This window comes from Rhinolophus sinicus, linkage group LG01 (assembly GCF_036562045.2).
Source record: "Rhinolophus sinicus isolate RSC01 linkage group LG01, ASM3656204v1, whole genome shotgun sequence".
In the NCBI taxonomy this organism is placed as follows: Eukaryota; Metazoa; Chordata; class Mammalia; order Chiroptera; family Rhinolophidae; genus Rhinolophus; species Rhinolophus sinicus.
Window position 1 is genome coordinate 131,898,262 of NC_133751.1, and position 25,377 is coordinate 131,923,638.

The window sequence follows — 25,377 nt, forward strand, 5'->3', positions numbered from 1 at the left end:
CCTAGCAGCAAAGGAAGACATCTATTAAGTGCCAGGCCTGAGATTCAGAAGTGTGTGGACTTAGCCTGACTACCCTTGTGGTAGCTTACTTAACACGTTGCGTACAGCGGGGTTTAAATCCCTCATACCCCTCTGTTCCGGCAGGTTTTTAAAAGAAACTACTTTAAAATGCACTCTTCTCTTTAAAGCTTAAATGCTTCTATGTCATTTATTATTTTTCTATGGAATTTTTTAGGATTTACTCACCTATGATGTTAGTAATCCCTCCTGGTGTGATACTGCAGAAAGCAGCTTCCTTTGTTATTAACGAAACACAAATAATTCAATAAAATGTGCAAAATAAAAAGAGTCAACAGTAAAAACGAGAATTCTCGTTATCCGTGCTTAACGCATGGCTCAGAAAAAAAACGAAGATTCTCATGATCCGTATGCAACGTGTTAAAAGACAGATAGCTGCAGGGTGTGTTTCCGCCCCCCCACCCCCACTAGACATGAATCTACTTGAGGAGGCTCTGCCCAGCACATTAACAAACTATGTTTTGAATGAACACATGTGGAGAGGAACTGAATGCATCTTCAGAAACTAGCTAAAAGCTAGAGCCGTGCCCTGATCAGCAGAGCCATCTACTAGAGCTGCTGCTGACTCCATAATATAATTCCACCCAAGACCATAAGGACTGCTGCAAAGGCCTGACAACTTGTTAGCCAAAGTTATGTGTATTGTTGGGATCACTTAGGTGTCACGGTTATTTATTGCCCAGAATTGGGAATTTATTGTACATTACTATGATAATAGCTAAAAGATACAAGATGCCAAACACATTCAGAATTACTAGATCCAAATAGTTCCCAAGAGAACAAGTACTCAGAAAACTTAAAACCCAGAATTTAGCATTTGTAATGTAAAGAAAATGATTCTGTTGGATATACAGGTACTTAAAAGAAAGATACCTAATTTTAGATCAGAGCCCTTTGCATGCTTCTCTGCTCTGACTATGAAACAAGTGTTTGCCTTTGGAAAATTATTTTATCTTTTTAGGAATTAAATGCCCTTACCTGTAAAATGGGGTCAATGATAACCGACTTTCAATTGTTGTTATCAGAACACAATTATATAATGTATACAAATTTGTTTTATATCCTGAAAATCATCATAGTAAATACAAACATGGAAGTAACTGCAATGTAATTCAAAAGCAAGAGACTTGGGGTCAGAAAATGCAGGTTTGACAGAGCTCTGCCACCAACCAGCTGTATTAATTTGAGAAGTTTACTTAAAGTCTCTGATCCTCAGTGCTTTGTTATTTATAAAATTTGTAACATACCGAGGTATCAAGATAATTCATAGTTAGAAGTGTGAATATGTAATATCTAAATATGTGTTTAATTATTATTAATATTAAATTTCAAAGATTACTCAAAGGAATAAACAAAAGAGATATTGCTTAAGAGAAAGGCTGGAATGACAATACTCCAAAAGGAAGTCTGATATTTCTGAGCGAGTGCTAAAACTAGTGACATTTCAGCTCTGAACAGCTTTCCCATCCTTTGATTTGCAGTTTGCCCTTAGTCAGGAACTAAATTATAGGTGCAGCAGCTACGTGCTAGAAAAATTTATATTTAACAGCTGATAAAGAATGTACAGTTTTAAAATTGCAAGATAATGAGGTGCTGCCTCTAATATAGGATACCACACCAGAAGAAGAGAGGAATCTAAAAATAAAAATTAAAAAAAGAAGAAAAGAAAAAAGAAATACAAGTTCCACCTTTACTAACACTGGAAGACATGAAGACATTTATTACCAGAATACCACAGTAGGAGAAGAACGGCTGCTGAATGCATTCAAGGTGCAGAAAGTTACTGAGAGGATGCCTGCAGCCCTATCTATCTATCTATCTATCTATCTATCTATCTATCTATCTATCTATCTATCTATCTAATACATCTATGCATTTATATATCTATATATCTATCAATATCTTTATCTATCTATATATCTATATCTATCGTTCTCTCTCTCTCTCTCTCTCTCTCTCTCTCTCTCTCTCTCTTCATATATATATATATATAATAAAAAATATTCTGGCAGAGCACAATTCTCAAAGGAGGTAGCACAACTAAGAGGCAAAACCCAAGATCAATTTAAAAAAAAAAAAAAAGAAATAGAAGTAACAGCTTGGTCCCAGGACCTTCTATGAGCTCACTGGTACCTTAAAGACCCAGGAAGAGGGTCAGAAGGAAGAAACAGACATGCAGTATGTTAAGTAAAATAAACCAGGATGGAAAGACTATATGATTCCATATCTATGACGTCCTGGAAAAGGCAAAACAAGAGAGACAAAAACAGAACAGTAGATACCAGCCACAAGGAGTGGGAAGAGGGCTTGATTACAGGTTTTTAGACAAAAATCACTAGACTTCCTACAAAAAACAGCTTCTGAGAAGACAAATGTAAAAAGAACAAATGTACATTAGCAACAACAACAATGAAAAAAACATAAGGAATGTAGGAATAAAATTATTAAGAAATATAAAAAGAGTATATGAAGAAATTTTAAAATGCTAGTGAAAGGAATGAATACTTTAACAAATGGAGAGACACACAGTATTATTAAATTAAAAAAACACACACAATAATATCCCAAAGATCTTGCTTCTGCTTGATTTTATAAGTTTCCTGTGATGAAAACAAATTATAAATACCATTCTTTAAAATAATATTAGATAATTCTAAAGATTATATTAAAACTATGTGACTCATCAGAAAAATTCTAGGGAAAATATGTAAGAGTGATTACCTCCAACTGATATTAAGGTATGTTATTATTTCAATAAAAAATAATTTGGTATTGATCCATAACTGAATATAAAGCTCAGAGATATGACAGCTTTAAAGTACCTGGAAACGAAAATAAATTTCAAGAATGTCTGACTTAATACAAAAAATAATTTCCAGATGGCTTAAAAATTTGATGTGTATAGTTTGAGGAATATAATCAATAATGTTGTAAATATTATGTAGGGTGCCAAATAATGACTGGACTTATTAAGGAGACCACTTCATAGACTGTGTAGATGCCTGACCACTGCACCCTACACCTGAAGTTGAAGTTGAATAATATTGAATGTCAGCTATAATCAATATATATACATATATTTATATATAAATATATATTGATTATATGAAATATATATATATATATATATATATATATATATATATATATATATTCATGGGATGTAGAGTACAGCATAAGAAATATAGTCGATGGAACTGTAACAGCTATATATGATGTCAGACGGGTAGCAGATTGGGGAGTTATTATTTTGTGAGGGGAGTACATGTCTAACTATTACATTGTTTTGTATACCTGAAACTAATAAAAAATGAAATAAACAAATCATGTAGTAAATGAAACTATGAAAGTCTTAGAAGTAAATGTAGAATGAACTATTTTTTGAACTCTAGAATGAGGACGGTCTGAGTTTGATGCAAATCGTAGAAAACCTAAAGAAAAGAATGATGTTTAATATCATTTAAAACTTGTAGGACTAAATGTAACACAGTCAAAAGACAAAGTGGGTAAAATATTTGCAATAAGCAAAAGACTGAATTATTTAATATATATGTGCTCTTACAAATTGACAAGAAGGAAATGCTCAAGTAAATAATGAGAAAAGAATATCGAAGAGACAATTCATTGAAAGAAAAATATAAACAACTTTTAAATTATAAAAGTGCTTAATTTCTCTCATAAAATAATAAATGGATTCAAAGCCATAAAAATGTTTGATAAGCTACTCTATTGATTAAAGTGTAGACAAAATGCACTGTGGTATATTGATAATGGAAGTATAAACTGTTATAACCTATATAGAGAGCCGCTGGGCAATACCATTAAAAATTTCTATATATAGGCTTTTTGACCAAGTAAGTTAATTTGTAAGGAGTTATTCTAAAGATACAGTTTTAGATATAAGTATGGCAGAAGAACAAGGAAATGCTTTGCAATGTCATTTGCAGTAGAAAAATATTGAAAACAACATGTTAAGGAATACATGGCTGGATAATTAACATATGGTACAGTAATTGGGTATAATATTATGGGGCCACATATATTGATGTGATTGACATACATGTGCTAACAGGGAATAGTTCCCTAGATTTTGTAAGATGAAAACAGCAAGGTGAAAACACTGCACATACTATGCTATCATTTAAGTTAAAAAAAAAAAAAAAAAAAAGATTTTTGTGGATTTATATAAGGCAAATCATAGACTAATTCTTGAGGAATTTATTAGTGAATGTTGTTACCTCTTCCATGAGAACTGGGGTTTGGGAGTTGGAGGACAACTAGCTTTCACTTTATTTTGCATTGGTATAATTTTTCTAACATTTACATATTTTTCCTATTAAGATTAATAATTTTTAAGAATAAGAATTAAACCAGTAATAGAAGGAATGATCATTTCTAGCTTCTTAGAAATACTCTTAAATAAAATGAGACTTGTTTAGGCTGACATATAATCTGAGCAAAGTAATTCAGTGTGACAAATACTATAAAACACGTATTTTCCCTTCAGGAGAACTCATATTTCTACTATAGCACTATTTAAGAAATGGCTTACTGCTCTTATTCATGTTCTATTTGAGAAAGTATATTCCTTTGAACCAAAAATGATATTATATGTTGTGTCCCAACATAATCTACAATGATAGAACAGAACATCAACTTCTCAAAAGTAGCTATTTCTGAAGATGAAGGAATGGATGCAGAGGCCTTCAAAGTTATCTCATGTTTTATTACTTTGGAAGATGATTTGTATCATGAATAACAAATTTTCAATATTTGTAAAATGCTGACTATGAACCCATTACTTTTTATTGGTTTCAAATATGTTTGAAAGATTTAGTAATAAAATTAAAGGTGATTAAAAACATACCTTGGTTTCTCAGAACAATGAATATTACATTGAGTATTTTACTAAAACTGTTCAAAGCTTTTCAATTTCTTGTATGTACTATAGTTATTTTGTGTTGAGAATATAGTTGTTTGATAAATGTTTATTTGATTATGCATGACTATAATAAACCAGTTTACCAATAATTAAAACATCAAAGTATAAATATTAAAATTTATATTTCAGTTCTGAATCTTGATAATTTCTCCAGTGCCTCTACTTTTAAGATTTATGTTATTTTATGGAATTATTATTTCCTCTTTGAGATAATAAAAAAGTTGTAATGAATAATCCAATATGTAATTTCATAAACTAGTGAAAAATCATGAAGACTGAATTTAAAAAATCAAAGTCTTACAATGTTTTTTTCTTAAGAAAAAGAAAAAAAATATTTGGAGATAAAATACAATGGAAATTTTCTTGTGTATTCCAATTTTGATGTAGGTATATTATGTTCTTTTGGGGCAATCTCAATTTGGAACGAATATCAGGAAAATGTGAAATAGTCACTAATTTTTATAGTCTTCTAACAATTTTTCCAGTATACTAGCTCCTGCCTCGTAAATGACTGAATTTACAGTTCAAACCAGCCCATCACACTCTTAATTTAGAACTGACTTAATTTTTTTCTGCTTTAGAATGCTATGAGATGACATACGTACAAAGCAAAGAGGTCACAATTTACATTATTATGGTGAAAAATTTCATGTTTATAAATGTAGTATATCTCAAGTAGATTTTTAAAAACACCAGAAGACCGTAGTGTTCTATATATAATTCTCTTTTCTATGATTTTCTTTTAGTTCCACTACAGGTTCACATAATGATTTTTACAAGACAGAATATGAAAGCAGTAGATGACTCGTCTAAGAAAAAGAGTCTCTAGACAGTCCTCTCAGGGTAAATTGTTATCCTAACTCTACAGCTACAGTAGTAATTCTATCTGAATAGCTCCTGATTCTTTATCATATGTATCTCATCAAAGAAAAAGTGATATTATAGTTACAATGTTTTCTCTACTGCCACTTCAGGGTTTTTACTGTCTTTTCTGTTCTTGTATTTAATAATTTATTTTAATTTCTCTTTCCCCATCATCAGATATATTTCCTTTACACAGTAGAAACTTATGAAGTGGTAAATGGTCTATCGTTTCTCTGGCTCAGTATACATTATTACTTCCTTTTCTCCATTCCTTCAGCTATAGCTATATTGAGAATTTGCTCAGTCAAGTACGACTGAAGTGTGATATACATGAAAGCAGAAGACAATCTATGGAATGAAGGGCAGGGTGGACATTCAACTGTTACTCAACTGTATAAATTTATAAGATTTTATCACCAGCTGCCCATCAATTTTTCGAGAGCCATTTTGTTTGTTGTCTCCCGTGAATTATTTGCTTGAAAATGTCTCATTTTTTTTTTCTCAATAGCACTACTTTATATTTCAGTTTTTTAAAAAGTCATCTTTTTTTCCATTCATAAGTGGTAAGGATCTACATTTGGAGTGTGTCTGTGTGTGTGTGTGTGTGTGTGTGAGAGAGAGAGAGAGAGAGAGAACATGCTCATTGGGATAAGGGACTGAACAAAAAAAAAATCTTTATTTCTAGGGCATAGCACATTGCCTTTTGGTAGAATTAATTTTAAATATTTGTGATTACATAAATTAATGATTAGTTATAAGAATCAATGCATAGTTAGCCCAGAAGACATTAAATATGGAGAATATAAAAATGATTATGGGGGCGGGGAAGGAAGAAAAAGAATGAAGCAAAGGCAGAAGTGAAGGAGGGAAGCAGACATATAAAGAGGGTATGTTCAACAAAGGTTAACATGAATAAAATTAATAGATGGGTTACTGAATGGAGAAGATATTTGAAATGTCTAAAGTTTAGAACATATAGTTAATTTTCACAAATCAATAAGAAAAGGCATTAATCTTAACAGAAAATGGACAAAGCAAATAAAGGGATAAGCATATATACAGATGCTCAAACTCATAAGTAACAAGAAATATACCAATTCAAGCAATTAAATATCACTTTATCCCTATATATTGGGGAAAAACCTAGGATTTTGGATAACTTTGAGAGCTGCCAAGGATGTGGGAACTTTGGAAGTTGATTCTTGGTACAGATATAGACTTTTCAATAACTCTGAAGAACTGATTCTACTTACTTATAATAAGTACAAGTATATCTTATGAGTCAGTAATTTTGGTTCCAAAGAATTTTTCATACAGATTTATAAGAATATAGGTAAACGCATGTCTATGGCAACATTATTTGTGCAGAGAGCTGGGGCTAAGTTGAGTGTAATTTGTAAGAACAGATAAATAAAAACAGGTGGGTACATACCATGTGATAGTAATTAGAAGCAACAAATTAGTTGTACACATAGCACAGAGCATATAAATGTAGGCAAAACATTACTATTTTGAGTAATAGAAGATACTTTTACATTCAGCAAGCATTTGCTGCAAATTTTTTATATATTTCTAAAAGGCATCAAATGATTTGATTCAATCTCAGCTTTTAAGGAAGTATAGGTATAAGTGGTGACAGAAGTAGCTCATAGAATGTAGACTATTCAAAGATATCATGTGAGTGTGAAGGCATCCAACACGGAGAGATGACCTGGATCTTTGCAGTAGCTTATAAAAGTTCTTACTTTGGTGTCAGGAGGAATGAAGTTCGAAAGCTTTCTTCTAACATCTCTTCATGACAAGGTCTGGGGTAAATGAAGTGACCTTTCTGGGGCTCAGTTTTCATAGGTATAAAAATCACAGTGTTAATAATACATAATTGGTTTCTTGGAAATTATAAATAAATTACCCATCACATTTTAGATGCTTGATAAATGAAGCTACTAACAGTATTATACTAATTAACTTGAAGAAGTAATTCGTAGAAGAGGGGATTTTGAATAAAGATTCAAGTTTCCAGAGAATGTAGAAGATATGTCATCTTGAAAGGTCATAGATGACAATGAGCAAAGTATATGAGGAGATGGTAAAATGAAGTAGTATATGTAAAAATACGTTATATATTCTTGCCCACTACTCATTTACTGACGATTAAGAACAGTAATAATGTGCCTAGAGTTTAAACCCACAGTAGAAGATAATAAAACCTTAGGTTGGAGGGATAAAATGAGCAAAAATAAAACAGGCCCTGAATAGCAGGCTGGAAAATGTGCGTTTCTTTCCATATAGTAGAAAGCTACTTTAAAAATCATGAATGGAGACTGATATGTTAAAGTGTCATTTTATAAACATGAATAAAGGAATAGATGGCCAGATTAGAAATCCCCACAAGGGATTAGAAATACCCTGATTTCTTCACGTTCATCTTCCATTATTCTCTAAGGTAGCCATCTGCTTATTATTATTGTTGTTTTTCTTTCAATTTTTATTATTTCCCATATGTATCACCTCTTTTCTTTAATTCTCATCTTCTGAATTTCGATTTCCATCTCCTTTTTAAATTAAAAACAAAACAAACAAACAAAAACTACATTCTTTCAAGTTTTAATATTCTCCTCACAAAATGGGGAAATAAGGATGACAGCAAAAAGGCCAGAGAGAAAACTGTCATCATGATTACAGAATACGTAATTCCTGGGCTCTTCTGTGTACCGTGCTACTCAACTGGAGAACGAGGGTTGAATCAAAGAGATACTGTGGAGGAAAACTAAATAAAATATGGAGAGACTGGGGAGCACAGAACTGGAGGAGTCAAAGTTAACTGAAGTTTTGAGCCCTAAAGACCAGATGAAATATGGAACCAATGAGAGAACTATGGAATATTGAGGGAGAAAAGAAAGAGTATATTTTAGCCAACCAATTTTGAGGTTACTTGATTATACCTGGTGAAATAGAATTGGATAGTAAGAAAGAGAATATAGGTATAGATGTAAATGCCACAGTAACCAGATTTGAGGTAATAACACAAGTTCTCAGAGTGAGGAGTTCTATAAGACAATACATACAGAGGCATGTGAGAGTTAAAGTTTGGGTAACAGGCATAGTGTACCAAAAAGTAACCATTATATTTAAACATTTTTGTGTTTACATCCATAATGTCTTTCCTAAAAATGATATAAACTAACAATAAACACAAACTTTTAAATCTAAAAATTGAATAATGAGAGAATACAAATCAAAATAATAGTGGGAAAATAACATAGAATCCAGGTTAAGAGAAAAAAAAAAAAAAGGAATGCCATAGTGTTCTCTCCAATGTTACAAGAAATATGCTGCAAATTTGTAAGGGAGCTGCCTAGCAAACAGCAAAGAAATCAGAGATAGAAAAGAAATGCAATCAACAGCAATAATCTGGCTATTGAAACCAATGCTTCAGGAGTAAGGTAATTAATAAATTGTGTATTTGTATTAAAGAGGGAAGATGTAAAGAACTATGAAATAAAATATTGGGACATTCAAGAAAAATAAGAATTATGGATATATTAAATAAAAAATAGAGATCACAAAAACAAGATCTATGGAAATCATTATATTTAACTAATAATTTTGGTGTGAATTTAGAGAAAATTGAATAATTTCAGCAATTCAGCAAAAGCCCGATTTTAAAGAGTTTAGGAAGGATAGAGTTGAGAGAAATAGAAAATATGGAAACACTAAAGAGGAAAATTCAACAAAAAAGAAAAAAAAATAGGGGAATCACAGTTCTAAACTGAATCATAAAGAGTACTATTATTCTTTATTTTTGAAATGTCAAGAAGAAAAAGCACAGATATTACATTCAATAGAAAAAACACATTTCAAAAACAGGGACTCAGTTGAAGAATGATGGAAATTTGAAGTTCTATAATTAATAGTCAATTCATTTTTATTGAATTATGAGTCTGGTGTAGGTTTTTCAAAAAGAAATGAAGTAAATGAAATACAGTATAAATCTTTTTTGTATATGAAAATTGGTTTAAATAAGAAATAAATTTCATTACCAAACAAAACCTATATTTTCTGTAGTAATATAAGTGCTGACAATGGCATTTGGTACACTAAATATTTCAGGAAGAGATAAATTACCGGCAAGTTAAATTATTCATATAAGAAAACCTCCATACTATCTTTAAAGTAAAATATAAGCATACCTTATTTTATTGTGCTTTGCATGTACTGTGTTTTTATAAATTGAAGGTTAATGAGAACTCTGAGTTGAGCAAGTCTATTGGCCTAATTTTTCCAACAGCATTTGCTTAATTTATGTCTCTGTGTCACATTTTGGTAATTCTTACAGTATTTCAAACTTTTACATTATGATTATATTTCTTATGGTGATCTGTGATCAGTGATCTTTTACGTTACCACTGCAATTGTTTCGGGGCACCATGAACTGCACCCATATAAAACAGGTAATTTAATCAATAAAATGTATGTTCTGACTGCTACATCATCTCCCTCTCTTAGGATGAATCTATTCTCTGAGACACAGCAATATTGTGATTAGGCCAATCAATAACCCTAAAATGGCCTCTAAATGTTCAAGTGAAAGGAAGAGTACAATCTCTCACTTAAATCAAAAGATAGAAATGATAGAGCTTAGTGAGGAAGGCATGGAGAAGGCCGAAAGCTCATCATCTTGCAAAAGTTAGCCATATGATGAATACAAAGGAAAAGTTCTTGAAGATTACAAGTGCTACTCTAGTGAACACACAAGTAATAAGAACGTGAAACAAGTGTTGGAGAGGCTGAGAAAAAGGAACCCTCATACACTGTTGGTGGGAATGCAGATTGGTGCAGCCGCTATGGAAGGCAGTGTGGAGGTTCTTCAAAAAATTAAGACTAGAATTACCATAAGACCCAGCAATCCCTCTCCTGGGTATCTACCCCAAAATTCTGAAAACATTTATCCATAAAGATATATGTGCTCCAATGTTCATTGCAGCTTTATTTATGGTGGCTAAGACATTAGAAACAACCAAAATGCCCTTTGATAGATTAATAGATTCAAAAGGTGTGGCATATATACACAATGGAATACTATTTGGCCATAGGAAAGATAAAATAGTACCATTTGTGACAACATAGATGGATCTTGAAATTATAATGCTAAGCAAAATAAGTCAGACAGAAAAAGTACAGAACCATATGATTTCACTGATATGTGGTATATAAAACTGAAAACAACAAAAGAACAAGACAAACAAATGAAGATACAAAAACTCATAGACGTAGACAATGAGTTAGGGGTTACCAGAGGATAAGTGGGGCGGGGGCTCTAGAAGAGGGTAAACAGTGTCTACTATATGGTGATGGAAAGAGAACTGACTCTGGATGGTGAACACACAATGTGAGATATAGATAATGTGTTACAGAATTGTACACCTGAAATCTATGTAACTTTACTGACAATCGTCACTCCAATAAACTTTAATTAAAATAAAAATAAAAAGAATGTGAAACTGCCCTAGTGCTGATATGAAGAAACTTTTAGTGGTCTGGGAAGTAGATCAAACCAGCCCTTAAGCCTTCAATTCTATGAAGGTTGAGAGAGGTGAGGAAACTGCAAAGAAATGTGTGAAGCTAGAAGAGATTGGTTCATGAAATTTAAAGAAAGAAACCATCTCCACAACTTGGAAGTGCAAGTTGAAATAGCAAGTGCTTATATGGAAGCTGCAGCAAGTTATCTAGAAGATCTAGTAAAGATAATTAACAAAGATCATTACATTAAACAACAGATTTTTGATGTAGATGAAACAGCTTTATATTAGAAGAAGATGCCATCTGGGACTTTCGTAGGTAGAGAGAAGGAGTCAGTTCCTGTCTTCAAAGCTTCAAGGGTCAGACTGACTCTTATTAGGGCTAATGCAGCTGGTGACTTTAATTTGAAGCCAATGGTCGTTTATCACTCTGAATTTCCTAGAGCCCTGAAGACTTATGCTAAAACTACTTGACCTGTGCTCTACAGACGGGACAAGAAAGCCTGGATGACAGCACATCCGTTTACAACATAGTTTACTGAATATTTTAAGCCCACTGTTGAGACCTACCACTCAGGAAACAAGATTCTTTTCAAAATATTATTGCTCACTGACAATGCATGTGGTCACCCAAGAGAGCTGATGGAGAGTTACAAGATTTCTGGTGTTGTCATGTTTGCTAATATAATATCCATTTGGCAGTGCAAAGATCCAGGAGTAATTTTTGACTTTAAAGTCTTATTATAAAACAAACAAACAAAACAAAACAACAACAACTAAAAAACATTTTGCAATGTTATAGCCACTATAGACTGTGATTCCTTTGAAGGAACTGCGCAAAGTAAATTGAAAACATTCTGGAAAGAATTCACCATTCTAGATGTCATTAAGGAAAATTGTGATTCATGGGAAGAAGACAAAATATCAACATTAACAGGGGTTTGGAAGAAGTTGATTCCAACCCTAATGGGTGACTATGAGGAGTTCGTGACTTCGGTGCAGAAGTAACTGCAGGTGTGGCAGAATTAGCAAGAGAACTAGGATTAGAAATGGAGCCTGAAGATGTGACTGAATTGCTGCAGTCTCATGATGAAAGCTTTAACCAATGACGAGTTAACTTTTTATGAATAAGCCAAGAAAGTGGTTTCTTGAGATGGAATCTACGCCGGCTGAAGATGCGGTGGAGATTGTTAAAATGACAACAAAAGATTTAGAATATTATATAAACTTAGTTGATAAAGCAGTGTCATGGTTTGAAAGGATTGACTACAATTTTGAAGGAAATTCTACTGTGGGTAAAATTATATCAAACAGTGTCACAAGGTACAGAGAAATTGTTCATGAAAGGAAGAGTCAATCTATGTGGCAAACTTCATTGTTGTTGTAGTTTAAGAAATTGCCACAGTCACCAAACCTTCAGCCACCATCACCCTGATCAGTCAGCAACCATCAATATCAATATCCACCAGAAAAAGACTACAATGGCTGAAGGCTCAGATGATGGTTAGCATTTTTTTGCCAATAATGTCTTTTTAACAAAGGTATGCACAATACTTTTTTTAGAATTAATGCTATTGAACACTTAGTAAACTACAGTATAGTATACACATAAATTTTATATGCACTGGGAGACAAAATGAAAAATTCATGTGACTTACTTTATTGAGATATTTGCTTTATTGTGGTGGTGGTCTGGCACCATACCTAAATATCTCAAGTTATGCCTGTATACTTTTGCTTCCCTCTTTGATTAACAAAGCCACATGTGAAATATAGCAACCTTAACAATGAGAAATCCTATGGTACTGTTAGTTTCTTTCTGAACTGAGTGTGGAGGAGTCAAGGCCATTAGAATAATTATCTTTGCACCTAGTCACTTATATTCAAGTGTTACATTATTCCAATATTAAACTTTCATGTTATTGATTTCATAAAGTACAAAACCACGATAAGTCAATTATTTTGTCATCTGTATCTGAACATTCAACATGGAGCCAATTCTCATGTAAAATGTGAATACAAATATGTCTGAGGTCAAAATTTGACCTATTTTCCTCAACTCTAAACATGTATGTAAATGAAATGACTATTATCATCAAAACAAACTGCTATATCTTTCAGTCCCTCGTGCCAATTATTTTATTCAAGAATCATGGAAGACAAAGAGTCAAATAAATGTTTGCTAATCTCATGCCTCTGGGACTCAAATTTTAAGCAACCTAAAAACGACATTTGAAAGAAAATAATACAATAATTCAATATTATCTAAAAAATCAATACTATCTTTAATACATGTTAATTTTCCAGAATTCCCTGGATATTATGTAAAACACAAGACAGACAGCTATAACTTGATTTCTGACTTCTAGATACTTATTATTTCATCAAAGGATGCATAATAAAGAATATGATAGATAAGAATATAAAACAGCAAATTAAAAATATGACCATATATTCATGGACAATATATTCAAGACATAAAAAAGAGAAATACGTGAAGAACAAGAATATTTGGAAGAAGGCTCCGTTAAAGAAGAAAGATTTGTGCTACTAAGTTTTAAAGAAGATCAGCGTTTTTAGAGATGAAGAGGGGAAAGTACAATCTAAATAGAAGAAATAAAATGAAACAATTTATGATGCATGGGTTCTTACCAATAATGAAGCCTCTGTACCCCTTATCGGAAAGTTTTAAAAAGTACAAAAACAGCAAGAAAGAAAAGTACATATTCATAAAGGAATCACACACACTGAAATGCAATTATCAATAGCAAACAACAAACATTTTCAGATGTAATAACATATGTGCTTTTTTATTAATGCATTCAATATCAAGATTGAGCACTAGGTCTAATGACCTCTATTATTGAAGCAGTTGTGGTTATCAAAGCTAAAACATAAGTGATATTTGGAGATATTGACAACAACTTTAAAGTGATATGAATAGATCTATTACTTCTATAGGAGACATAGTCATAGTTGCTGAAAACTGGTCTGTAGCTTACATTCACAATCGGGAGAAATATCAACTGTCAGTGACAGATTTTTAAAAAATGGTGTTATATTTTCTCTAACAAAGGTCATGGACCCCTTCAATTTGTACTCATGGACCACTAAGTGTCCTGTAGCCTCAGACAAAGCATGTTGCTAGAATTTGAAGAAGCCAGGGGCAGGCCCTCATTCACTAAGCCCCTAACAGGTGTGGGGTACAGTAACAAGTGCTTATACTATTCTAGCAACATGCTGTACGGAAGATAATGTTATAATGGACCTTGATATTTGAAAAATGAGAAAACCGAGGCTCAAGAATTTTATGTAACCTGCCAAGGGTCACATACATAATGAATGCCAGATGCAGAAGTAGAGATCAAATGTCAGATTCCACAGCCTTTGTCTGCTTTTTCTACTGTGGAATGCCACCTAAAGAAAGAATCAGCACAATGTTTTAAATGGCAGTTAGCAGAGGAACTCAGCCAGAAGAAGGAGTTATTTTCAAGAACAATAGAACAAACTTTTGGAAGTGTGGGATAGGAACCAGAATTTGGAGGTTTCTAAAAAGTGTACAAAGAGAAATAAAAGAAAATGCCTCGAAGGGTAAATAAATAAATAAATAAGCCCCCTAAGAAGGATGATGATTTAACCAGTATCTAAGGAAAAAAAACAATCCAATGAATTGTAATGGTAAGAATTATTGTAATATTCTCTGTCCAGAAAATTTTGGAGGAGGTCTAAAATGACACATTATACTTAAGTGCCTTACCTAAACTTAGTTGAACTCTTTTATTAATTTTCTGAAGGTGTTCTTTGCTTTTTTTCTGAAGAGCTTAACTATTCTTAACTATAGCAAGATACACAAAATCTAAAAAACAACAAAAAACGCATTTGTTATTCTTAAACACCCCAAAACACACATCTACTTACCAACGCTTGTGCAACTTTCACCATCCACATCCAGCTTCCACCCTTCATAACATGAACACTTGACTTTGTGCTTGTGCTGCTCACATACTTGACTGCACTTTAGATGATTGCTGCAGTAATCCACAATTTCACACGTTTTATTGTCTTTGTTGAGTTGAAGTCCTTCTGGGCAGGAACAGACGATTCCTCTTCCAGGAACAACAGAACAGTGGTTGCTACAGCCTCCGTTGTTCAGAGAACATTCGTCTATAAAAAGAGGAGAACAAATTATAGGACATTATCAAGTGTTTTGCTCAATTAAATACTAATCATTGAACTCAATTCCCTAAGGCTGAAATTAGAGCAAGTGTAGAATAATGAATAGAAGAAAGCCTTTTGGATTTCATTATCAGGGGTTGGGATAGGGATGATAAAATAATTCATCCAATGTATTCTTTGGATTCTATAAGAATTGAGCATGAAAGATTTTTATTTCTATAAAACTTTGGAATACGCTTGGTTTTACCCCATAGAGGTAAAGTGAGTTCAATGTTTCTATTATTACTAGATCAGTTATTCTGAGCCTTTTAGGAGTTACACAAAATCAATTGTTGAGGTCTTCTAAAATGGATGACATACATTGATGATCTGGAAATATTACTTATCTTAGTGTTTATAAATGAACAGGCATATGCATATATATGCATAATATCTATATATCTTTTTTACATCTATATTCTGATTTATAATGATAACGCAGAATAGATTATTTTCTCCTTCACTGGCTACACCCATTTATTTTTAATTTAGGTAAACTGTACATTGTGCCTTAATAATTGGTTATTATGATTAATTCAATGAGGCCATGGAAACATAATAAATAAAACACATACACCAAAACAGTTGATGTGGTATTTTAGGTGAAATAAAGAGCAACTTGTATTGACTGCATGGATAACATAATTGGCTTATAAAGAAAGACATTGTTCTTGCACAGGATTTATAATTTATAATTATATTAGATGTATTTATTAATCATTTTACTTCATCCTAAAATTGTAGGCTACCTGAAGGTATACAATATATGTGATCTATTTACAAATGTATATACAATAGTTAGCACAGTGCCTAGCATAGAGTAAACAGTTGAAAATAATTTGTTGAATTAAAAAAAAATGTAATAAAATTGTCCAAAGGCACACAATTTCCCCCAAATTGAGGACCTACTTGTCCAATTGGGAAAATTTGAAGACAGCATACTTAGCCCACGAGGGGAAAAAAAAAAAAAAAATTAAAAAACCCCAGATAATTGTTTTAGCAACCACACTATTACCCATTACTATGCACTATTAAATACATGGTAATAAAGGCAAAAGACACTTTGTCTTTCTTTGCTTTAAAAATATATTTTAGTAGTTTTCAAAGACTGTTTAATTCAGAGATATACCTGGGGTGCCAAATAAAAATGTGTACAAGTGGACACTTTGATCAATGTTGCTCAAGCAGCAGTTCACCATAATCAGAAGTGTCTGGACGCTGATGGTAACCAGTTTGAACACCTCTTGTAATTTAGCAGAAGTCAAATGTGACTTGTATTCATCTTTTGCTATCAGTATATATTGAGTATTACAATTTTAATAGTTTTTCCTTTCTTAAAATATGTATACCTTTTTTTGGCACCCTCTGTATTTTGAGACATACTAAAAAAGAATGGTGTTCAATAACTGGCAAATTACAGTAATATGTGCTTATATACCACAATGATTTCCTGCTACCTATGGAAATTTATCCAGTTCAAAAATTGGGCTGAAATGCAAGGTTTTAGAAAACGTTTTCTACACTTTTTAAACTTCTATATTGGTCAATTGTTCATATTATTTGTCACCAAGATAGTAGTTATAGGAATAAGAGAAGAAAATTATTACATTAACTATTTTCTCTAAGAATTCAATTCAAGTTTGGTATTATTTTAGAAGACAAAAAAAAAAAAAAAATAGATTAATTTCTTGGTTCCTCCAAATGGGTTTATTCATCCATAATCATAATCATTTCAAAACAGCAGTCATTTCAATGTATTTGCCCCATTTTTTTCAATTGACATTCTTTTTCAAGAGAATTATTGTAAAGAAATGTCATCATATTCTGCGAGTGAAAAAAAAGCTACAAATATGACTGTTGTCACAGTACTGAGATGTCTCTTCCTGATGCTATCTGAGAAATTAAGTCATAGATTTAGGATAAACAAAATACATATTGAAATATAAAACTGAATATATAAATTTAATGTCAATATGTGCATGGTTAGTCTCTTGTCAATTCTTCCTTTAACCCTATACAAGATGCAATCAAAACATATGGTGAGCATTTCCTTTGTGATCACAAACTACGGTGAATACCGCTGCCAAGTACCATCCAATGAAAAGGCAGGGATCTTCAATATGGGAAGTGGCATATCTAACCTTAGTAACAGTGTGTGACAAGTTTCAATTTGTTCGGTGCAGTCAGTTGGGTGAGAGCTACAGTTGAGAGAAGGAGTGTTTCAAAGTGCCATAAATTATCCTCCATCGTGACAATGCTTCGTCGCACATTGCTTCTGATATATGGCAATTTCTGTCAATTAAAAACATTATAGTGTGTCCTCATCCACCTTATTCACTTGATCTGGCACTGTGCGACTTCTGGCTCTTCTCCAAAGTCAAAATGATTCAGGACATTGAGGAGGCCATGACAGTGCAACTAAAGATACTCATGAAAGAGTTCTTCCAGAACTGCTTCAGAAAGTGGCAAGAAAGATGGGATAAGTGTGTTCGAAGTGAGGGGGAGTATTTTGAGGGGGATTAATAGCAATGTGTCTTTTACTGTAGTAATTTTTTAAATTTAAACATTTACCATATTGTTTGATCACACCTTGTACCTGTCACTGAATATTGCAACTTCTTTTTAAGTGTTTTTATTACCTGACAAAGACTCTCTTATTCACCAATCACTAGTTGGGCTCCTCTGAGCTCTCTTTTCAACTAGTCCTCAACTTTGGCCTATAACAATTGCAAACTCTTGTCACAAAGAATTTGATTCTCCACTCTCATCCACACACCTCACCCCAATAAGAAACTTCAACAAATACTGGCATACCCTGTCTCCCCGAAAATAAAACAGTCTTACATTAATTTTTGCTCCAAAAGATGCATTAGGGCTTGTGTTCAGGGGATGTCATCTTGAAAAATCGTGCTAGGGCTCATTTTCCGGTTAGGTCTTATTTTCGGGGAAACACGGTAGTTTCTACCAGTCAAGGCATTATCCCTATAATGACCCCAATGCCCTTAAAGTGCTTGCCTGAAAAAGGTCAATACTGCCAGGAGAATTGACTGTTCCAGCCCAAACCTGGTGATAAGCAGATTGGTCCCTGAACCCCCTTCTAGAGCAGTTATTTTAGAAAGCTTGAAATTAAAAATTATTTCTCTGCACCTTTGAGATTTAAATCTTCTGTCTCTCAGAACTGCCTTCTCAAAGACTTGAGAGCAGTCTCTTACGAGTGCAAACACTCAAGGACATAAGTCTCTCACTCTTGCTTCCAAACTTGCTCTGACTTGAACCACTACCTCCAGTCATAAAACTGTGAGAAGTTTGTTTCTTCTCTGGGATAAGCACCAAATAAAAAACTCCCATAGCCAAATCACACAGACCAACAACCATCTTTATCACCCTTCAGTGCCTTTCCCTTAGCGCACTCCAGCCGTTAAAAATTTCTAGTCTTTTGTTTCAGTGAGGTTGATTTCAGTTCACGCTGGACACCCTTCCCTATTGCAACAGTTATTACTGAATAAAATCTATCCTTATCACTTTTACTTGTTTCCAGCTTTGTCTATCTTTGACATAGCTTTATAACAAGATTCAACAGTTAATTCCATTTTTTAATGATTCAACTCTCTTTTAATTTAAGTGCAGATCTCTTTCCTCTTGAAATAATTTAAAAATCCCCCTGAAAAACTAATCTCTTCACTAAGATTAGAAGATTTATCTTCTTGAGCTCACCCATTTTTTGAACTTTCTAGATCAATCATAATTATTTGAAGAAAACAAAACAAATAATAAAAAAAACCCACAACACAAAGAATGAGATTTTTACATCTCAAGATTAAGTCTACAGATTACAAATCATTTTCATACAAGACATTTTTGCACAAATTTTACATGTATTGATGAGTGGTACACAAATGAATCCCTGTTTCTATTTTAACAGGGGACAGAGTAGGGGAGTGGGAAAAGAAAACAGATCTTTTGGATACAACTATTTGGAAGGAGTAGACATGAGAAGGGGAAACCCGATATCTTCAGCATCTACAGGAAATAGCTTAAACACACACACACACACACACACACACACACACACACACCCCTTTCAGTTTTGGGTATCTCTCCCTAAAAGCCACTTCTTAGCTACTAGCCAATCCAGGACAATTATTTAAATTTAATTCACTTGGCATATCTTTTGTGTGTCTTGGGTAAATGATTCCTTCTTTCTACTCGCACAGCTCTCATAAATCAACAACCTTTCATGGGTGGACAAGGTCTAACCTAGGACTGATGGGAGAAGGACTTGAAGACAAGATACCAAGGTGTCTCTCTGCAGGAGCCAATATTGCCCACAAGATACCATCTACCGAGCTGACAGTACAAATGTGCACATAAAAGTAGCAAAAAAAAAGAAAAAAAAGAAAAGGAGAACCATAGAAGCCAATTCAATTCCATGACCAGTGTTTGTTTTTGTTTCTCATTGCTCTAACTCTCCCTCAACTTCAACCCATAAAGGGCAGGGTGACGCCTACTGAGTAATTCATATGCCACAGTTGGGATAAAAATGTCTTTTTATCTTCTCTGCTACTTTCACATCGGCTTCGTTGTAGCCTCTTCCACTCTGTAATCTTTTGAAATGGTTCAGCAAAGTTCTCAGATGATCAAAAGCAAATGGCTAGATAAGCAAGAAGTGATCTTCAGTCTTAAAATAGGAACGGGATTCTGAAGAAATTCCCTTTCATCTTTTGTTTTCCTAATTCAGAGTGCAGAGCAAAGAAAAATAAGGATGTTTTCCACATCATTCTATTTATTTTTCTTAATAACTGTATTTTCTTTTTCCCCTTTTATTTACTTCATTTAACCCAAAGAGTGAAGAAATGGTAGAAAAGTATGAATTTCTTTCAACACTTGTAGTGCCTCAAGCATTATTACTATGATTTCCTGACAGATAGCATTGCCTCCACTTTTGTTATGAGGAAACTGACATTTCAAAAACATTAAGCCACCTGCCTAGGTTACTTAATTGAAGTAATTAATGAATATAAACTTGTGAAAGTCTAGACATTTTCTGTAATTTCACACTTCTAATTTTAAGAGTATTGATAGGTTCCTTCATTCAGAATTTGTCTTACAACCTTCATGAGAAATCCTCACATATTGTAATGCAAAAGATTTTTCCATCCACCAACCTACTCCATCAGGGAGAATAAACTGGGAGAGAAAAGGAGTGAGTACAGATAAACTAAGTCTATCACCTTTGGTTTGTATTTCTTATTTAATCTTGTTTAAATTTTACCACCACTGAATGAAGACTGTTGTATTTAGTGTTTCAAGATTAGTTTATAGAATCACAAGCTGTTTGGAGGAAAATACATGTTATCATATAAATTTTAAAAAAGAATAATGAAAAAATATCAGTCTTTTTTTATAATACTCAGTATGCTATTGCCACCCATTTCAGGACACAGTGTGATAGTTTTATGCTTAAATGTAGTTGTCTTTCCTACTTTCAACTAGGCAGCTTCATCATTTTCTAAAGTCCTTGTTCTTATCATTCTGTAAACTCTTCATTAATTCTGACGTCACTTTAGTTTTATCTAAAAACCATATTTTTTAAATCTCCTTGCTAAATCTCTGCTCTTCCCACAGTGAAGGAATTTTAATGATCTTTGTATGTGCTGGTTGATATAAGGAGATGGGTAGTTAAAAGTAATTTTGAAGTCCAAAAGCTATCAGATAGAAATCATCATTTTAACTAGATAAAGCATAATAAAGAAAGCTCTTGTATGAGGACTAAACACTTCAGTGAAAATTACATAAAATTGAGTAATATTCTATTGGTTTTATTACCCAGTCTTCCTTTCCTCTTTCTAAAAATGTTTTTATTGTAATGATTAGAAGGCATGCCAAAATCCATTGGATTGCAGTAAACTCCATTCCATAGGTCAGTAATAACAAGGTTTTCCTGTTTTTAGTGACTCACTGACAAAAAATAATTGTGGGGACAGTTCAGTTGTGGGAACTTCATTGACTATCCAGAGCTGATCTAAATGATGAGCATAACTATATGTACACTTGTTAAGTCAGTTGGACACAGGTTAGACTTTTCTGTGTGTTGTTTTTTTCAGAAATTTCTAATCATATTTTTTTTTAAATATATAGATTAATAGTCTCTTAAAAAATGCAGATAGGGTTCAATACTAAAAGTTACATTTAAATTGAATGAATAGAAGGAACAAATGCTACTGTAATAAATTCAGCAAGTGGACTAAAAGGCTCGAGTTTCCAGAGAGAAGCAAATGCAGTGAAAAATGCAGTACCACAGAGATCGCCTTCATCAGACCCATCAGGACAATCCCTTCTCCCGTTGCAAAGTTTCTCTGGCTGCAGGCATACTGAAGTATCATTAGCACAAGGGTACTTGGGTGGTCCACACAAGAAACTGTCACAATCATCTTCATCTGACTGATCTTCACAATCAATATCTCCATCACATACCCATGCTTTGTTGATGCATCTCCCTTAAGAAAATAGAAACAGCATGCATTTGATTTTTGTAATTAAGTCACTTTAATAATGAGTGGTCATTATTGTCATCAGTCAGGGGCAGAACTTCTTGTCATTCACAAGGAATCTATCTGCTGTTAGTTTGACAGTTTATTTTCATGCCAACACTTCAATATTTCTCTTTAATACTAAGCAGCTCTTAGTATTAATGTTAAAGATTAGAATGTTTTGTTTTTGTTTCAAGTTATTATTTCATTCTATTAAAAAATTATGTGACTAATTGACAGTTTAATTTACAGTACTTTTAAAAGCAGACTTTAGAAATATATTTGTATATAAGTCCTTTTACAGCCCTAAACTTAGGTAAATGCTATCACTGTCTTTTAGATCCATATATTTAAGTAAATGCTTCATTTGTGCCGGAGGAGGTGTGCTTCTATTTATATTTATAACCTCAACATCTAAGCTCTTTACACCCAGCCCTACATACATGCCTTTTCATAAAAGAACATAAAGTGTTATTGAACATCTTGGTATAATGTATATGCAAACCGACTTTATAGAAACAGATTTTTCTTTATTGATTTTGAAAGAAAAAAATAAAATGATTATTGCTTAGCCAGCATGTTTCAAAAGTAACAATCTGAAATACATAAAAAGCAATGCTTATTGTCTACGTAAAGCTTTGTTTGTTCACAGCAAAGTATTCCTCTTTTCAGATCATTTGCATTGATCTTTTAATTCATTATCTCTTCTGGATTTTACAATGTTAAGCTACAATGTGAATAAAAAACATACCTGAAAGTACATACTAGTTATTGGCTGACTACCTATCAATATCTCATAAAATGAGTGGGGCAAATCAAAAGGAAACGGCAAATATTAGATTGTACATGTGCAAGACTCATTATGTAGAAATGTCTTCTTCAATCTTACAGGCTACTAAATTTTAAAATAAAATATTTGTGAAAAGATGTTTCATTCATGGAAACAAATTAATAATTCTGCATACTATTATAAGTCAAATAATGAAAAACACACAAATGATCAGTTTCATAGCAAATATAAATACATTTGATAATAGTAAACATTAATTATTAATCAAACTACTCACAAACTTGATGGATACTTCACTAATAAATTTGATATAAATGGACAAACATAAACTTTTGCCCTAACATCAAAAATAAAACTAATAATATCATTATTTTATGTCATTCTGGAAATATGATCTAATACAATTGGGCAATAAAATAAGGTATAAAATTAGAAGAGAGCATCATTACATGTAGTTAATATAATCATATAATTATAAAATCAATAAAAACTAAATAAGGACTCTACAAAACTAATTCAAAAATATGTAGCTAGTTTGAAATATACAAAAATATATATATAATACATATATTATATATTATATATATATGAAGAAAAGACCAATTAAAAATCTAAAATAAAACAAATTATTTTGGGTTAAACTGTATAGAATTTATATGAACAAAATTATGAAGTCTATGAAGAAACCCAAAAGAAGCCTTGCATAAAGATATAGTTTGGTCTGGAGAGAAAGATTTATTACTGTAAAGACATTATTTTCCCCCAAATGAATACAATCCAAATAAAATAGTAATGATATTATTGCAATCCTGTAACTTCTCCTAAATAAAAAAAAAAAAAATAAAAAATGCCAATATCATTAAGAATTAAAAAAAAAAAAAACAATAGCAGAAGATTGATTGGTAGGAACTGTATATGGCAAATATTTAGAAGTATTTCAAAGGAGCAGTAGTTGAAATATTTTATAACAGAATGTCAATAAAGATTTCAATAATTAAACAGCCATAGAGACATCAGAAATAGACTCATTCATGTATTTGTTTTTTTAAATATTTTTATTGGGGACTATTGGGGAACAGTGTGTTTCTCCAGGGCCCATCCGCTCCAAGCCACTGTCCTTCAATCTGGTTGTGAAGGGCTCAGCTCAGCTCCAAGTCCTGTTTCTGTTTTCAATCTTTAGTTGCAGGGGGAGCAGCCCACCATCCCACTGGGGAATTGAACTGGCAACTTTGTTGTTGAGAGCTCATGCTCTAACTAACTAAGCCATCTGGCCACCCCTGTATATGGTTTTAATATACCAAAAATTGGCTATTCGAAATAGTAGGGGATAATTAACTACAAAATTAATAATGTTAGAATCACTGATTAGCTATCTGGAGGGAAAAAAGTAAAACTGAGTCTTCACTTGATTCGTACACCAAAATAAATTCTACATAAATTAAAGAGGTAAGTATTTTCAAATAATGATAATAAACACACTAATATTCAAGAATAAAATAGATACTAAAATATAAATCTTAAAATGGTCATTACACAAACACAGAAAACCTATAGAACAAATTGATAAACCTGATTAAATTAAAGTTTTGATTTCACATTGCAACAATAAAATCCATATACAGACATTTAATAAACCAGGAAACATATTTTATTATATTTGACAAAAAGAGCATATTTCTGTAAAATACAAAAGGCTCCTGCACATCAACATGATAAAGATCAATAAACCAATGGAAGTGTAAGATTGACCATGAATTAATACTGGCTTATAAACACAAGATTTTGAAAACATATTTCAAGTAAAAAAAATAAATTGAAATAGCAATTTGATACCATTTTTTCTCTATTACATTGATTAAGACCAACAAGTTGGATAACACAAAGATAGACTTCACAAGGGAGTGAGAAACAGCCCCAATGTTGAGGGTGCTGAAAATTGAGATAATCTCTCTGTAGGTCATTGTTATAAAATCTAGCAAAAAAAAAAAAAAAAAAAAGTATCAACTCTTCACCACAATAATTATAATTTTAGAATTTTTTTCTTTAATATATTTGCTAAAATGCACAAGATGCATATATAAGGTGTGGCTTACTGTTTTGTACCTATTAGCAAAAAAAAGTAACAACTTAAATTATGATTTGTAAGAGGGGTAACATCAATTACAATATATCCGTACATTGAAATTATATGCTTGAATGAAAAAGAATGAGATAATTCTGCATGAGTTAATATAAAATAACATCCAAAATTGTCAACAATAACAACAAAAAGGACTAGAACTGAGTGTATGGTAGGCTTTCTTATAATTTAAAAGAGATACGTCTGTTTAGCAATATCTATGACCTTGCTGTCATACATCAATATAAGTACATGGACTGTCTTCTCACTACATGAATTATTTCTGGAAGGCTACACAGGAAATAGTTAAAAGTGACTGC

At 32.4% G+C, this 25,377-nt stretch overlaps 1 protein-coding gene across 5 annotated transcripts in view; it reads right to left on the reverse strand.

The window, feature by feature from the left end:
• The window catches only part of LRP1B (LDL receptor related protein 1B), a 1,798,389-nt gene that overhangs the window by 639,880 nt on the left and 1,133,132 nt on the right, over positions 1–25,377 (reverse strand). For all 5 annotated transcript variants that reach the window (XR_012497488.1, XM_074335786.1, XM_074335783.1 and 2 more), the window contains 2 exons: positions 21,915–22,115; positions 15,322–15,567 (listed from right to left, as the gene is read on the reverse strand). Coding sequence is in view for 4 of the 5 variants with exons in the window: in XM_074335786.1 (XP_074191887.1) it covers positions 15,322–15,567; positions 21,915–22,115 (447 nt within the window). In the remaining variant the exon portion in view is untranslated. The remainder of the gene's footprint in view (positions 1–15,321; positions 15,568–21,914; positions 22,116–25,377) is intronic.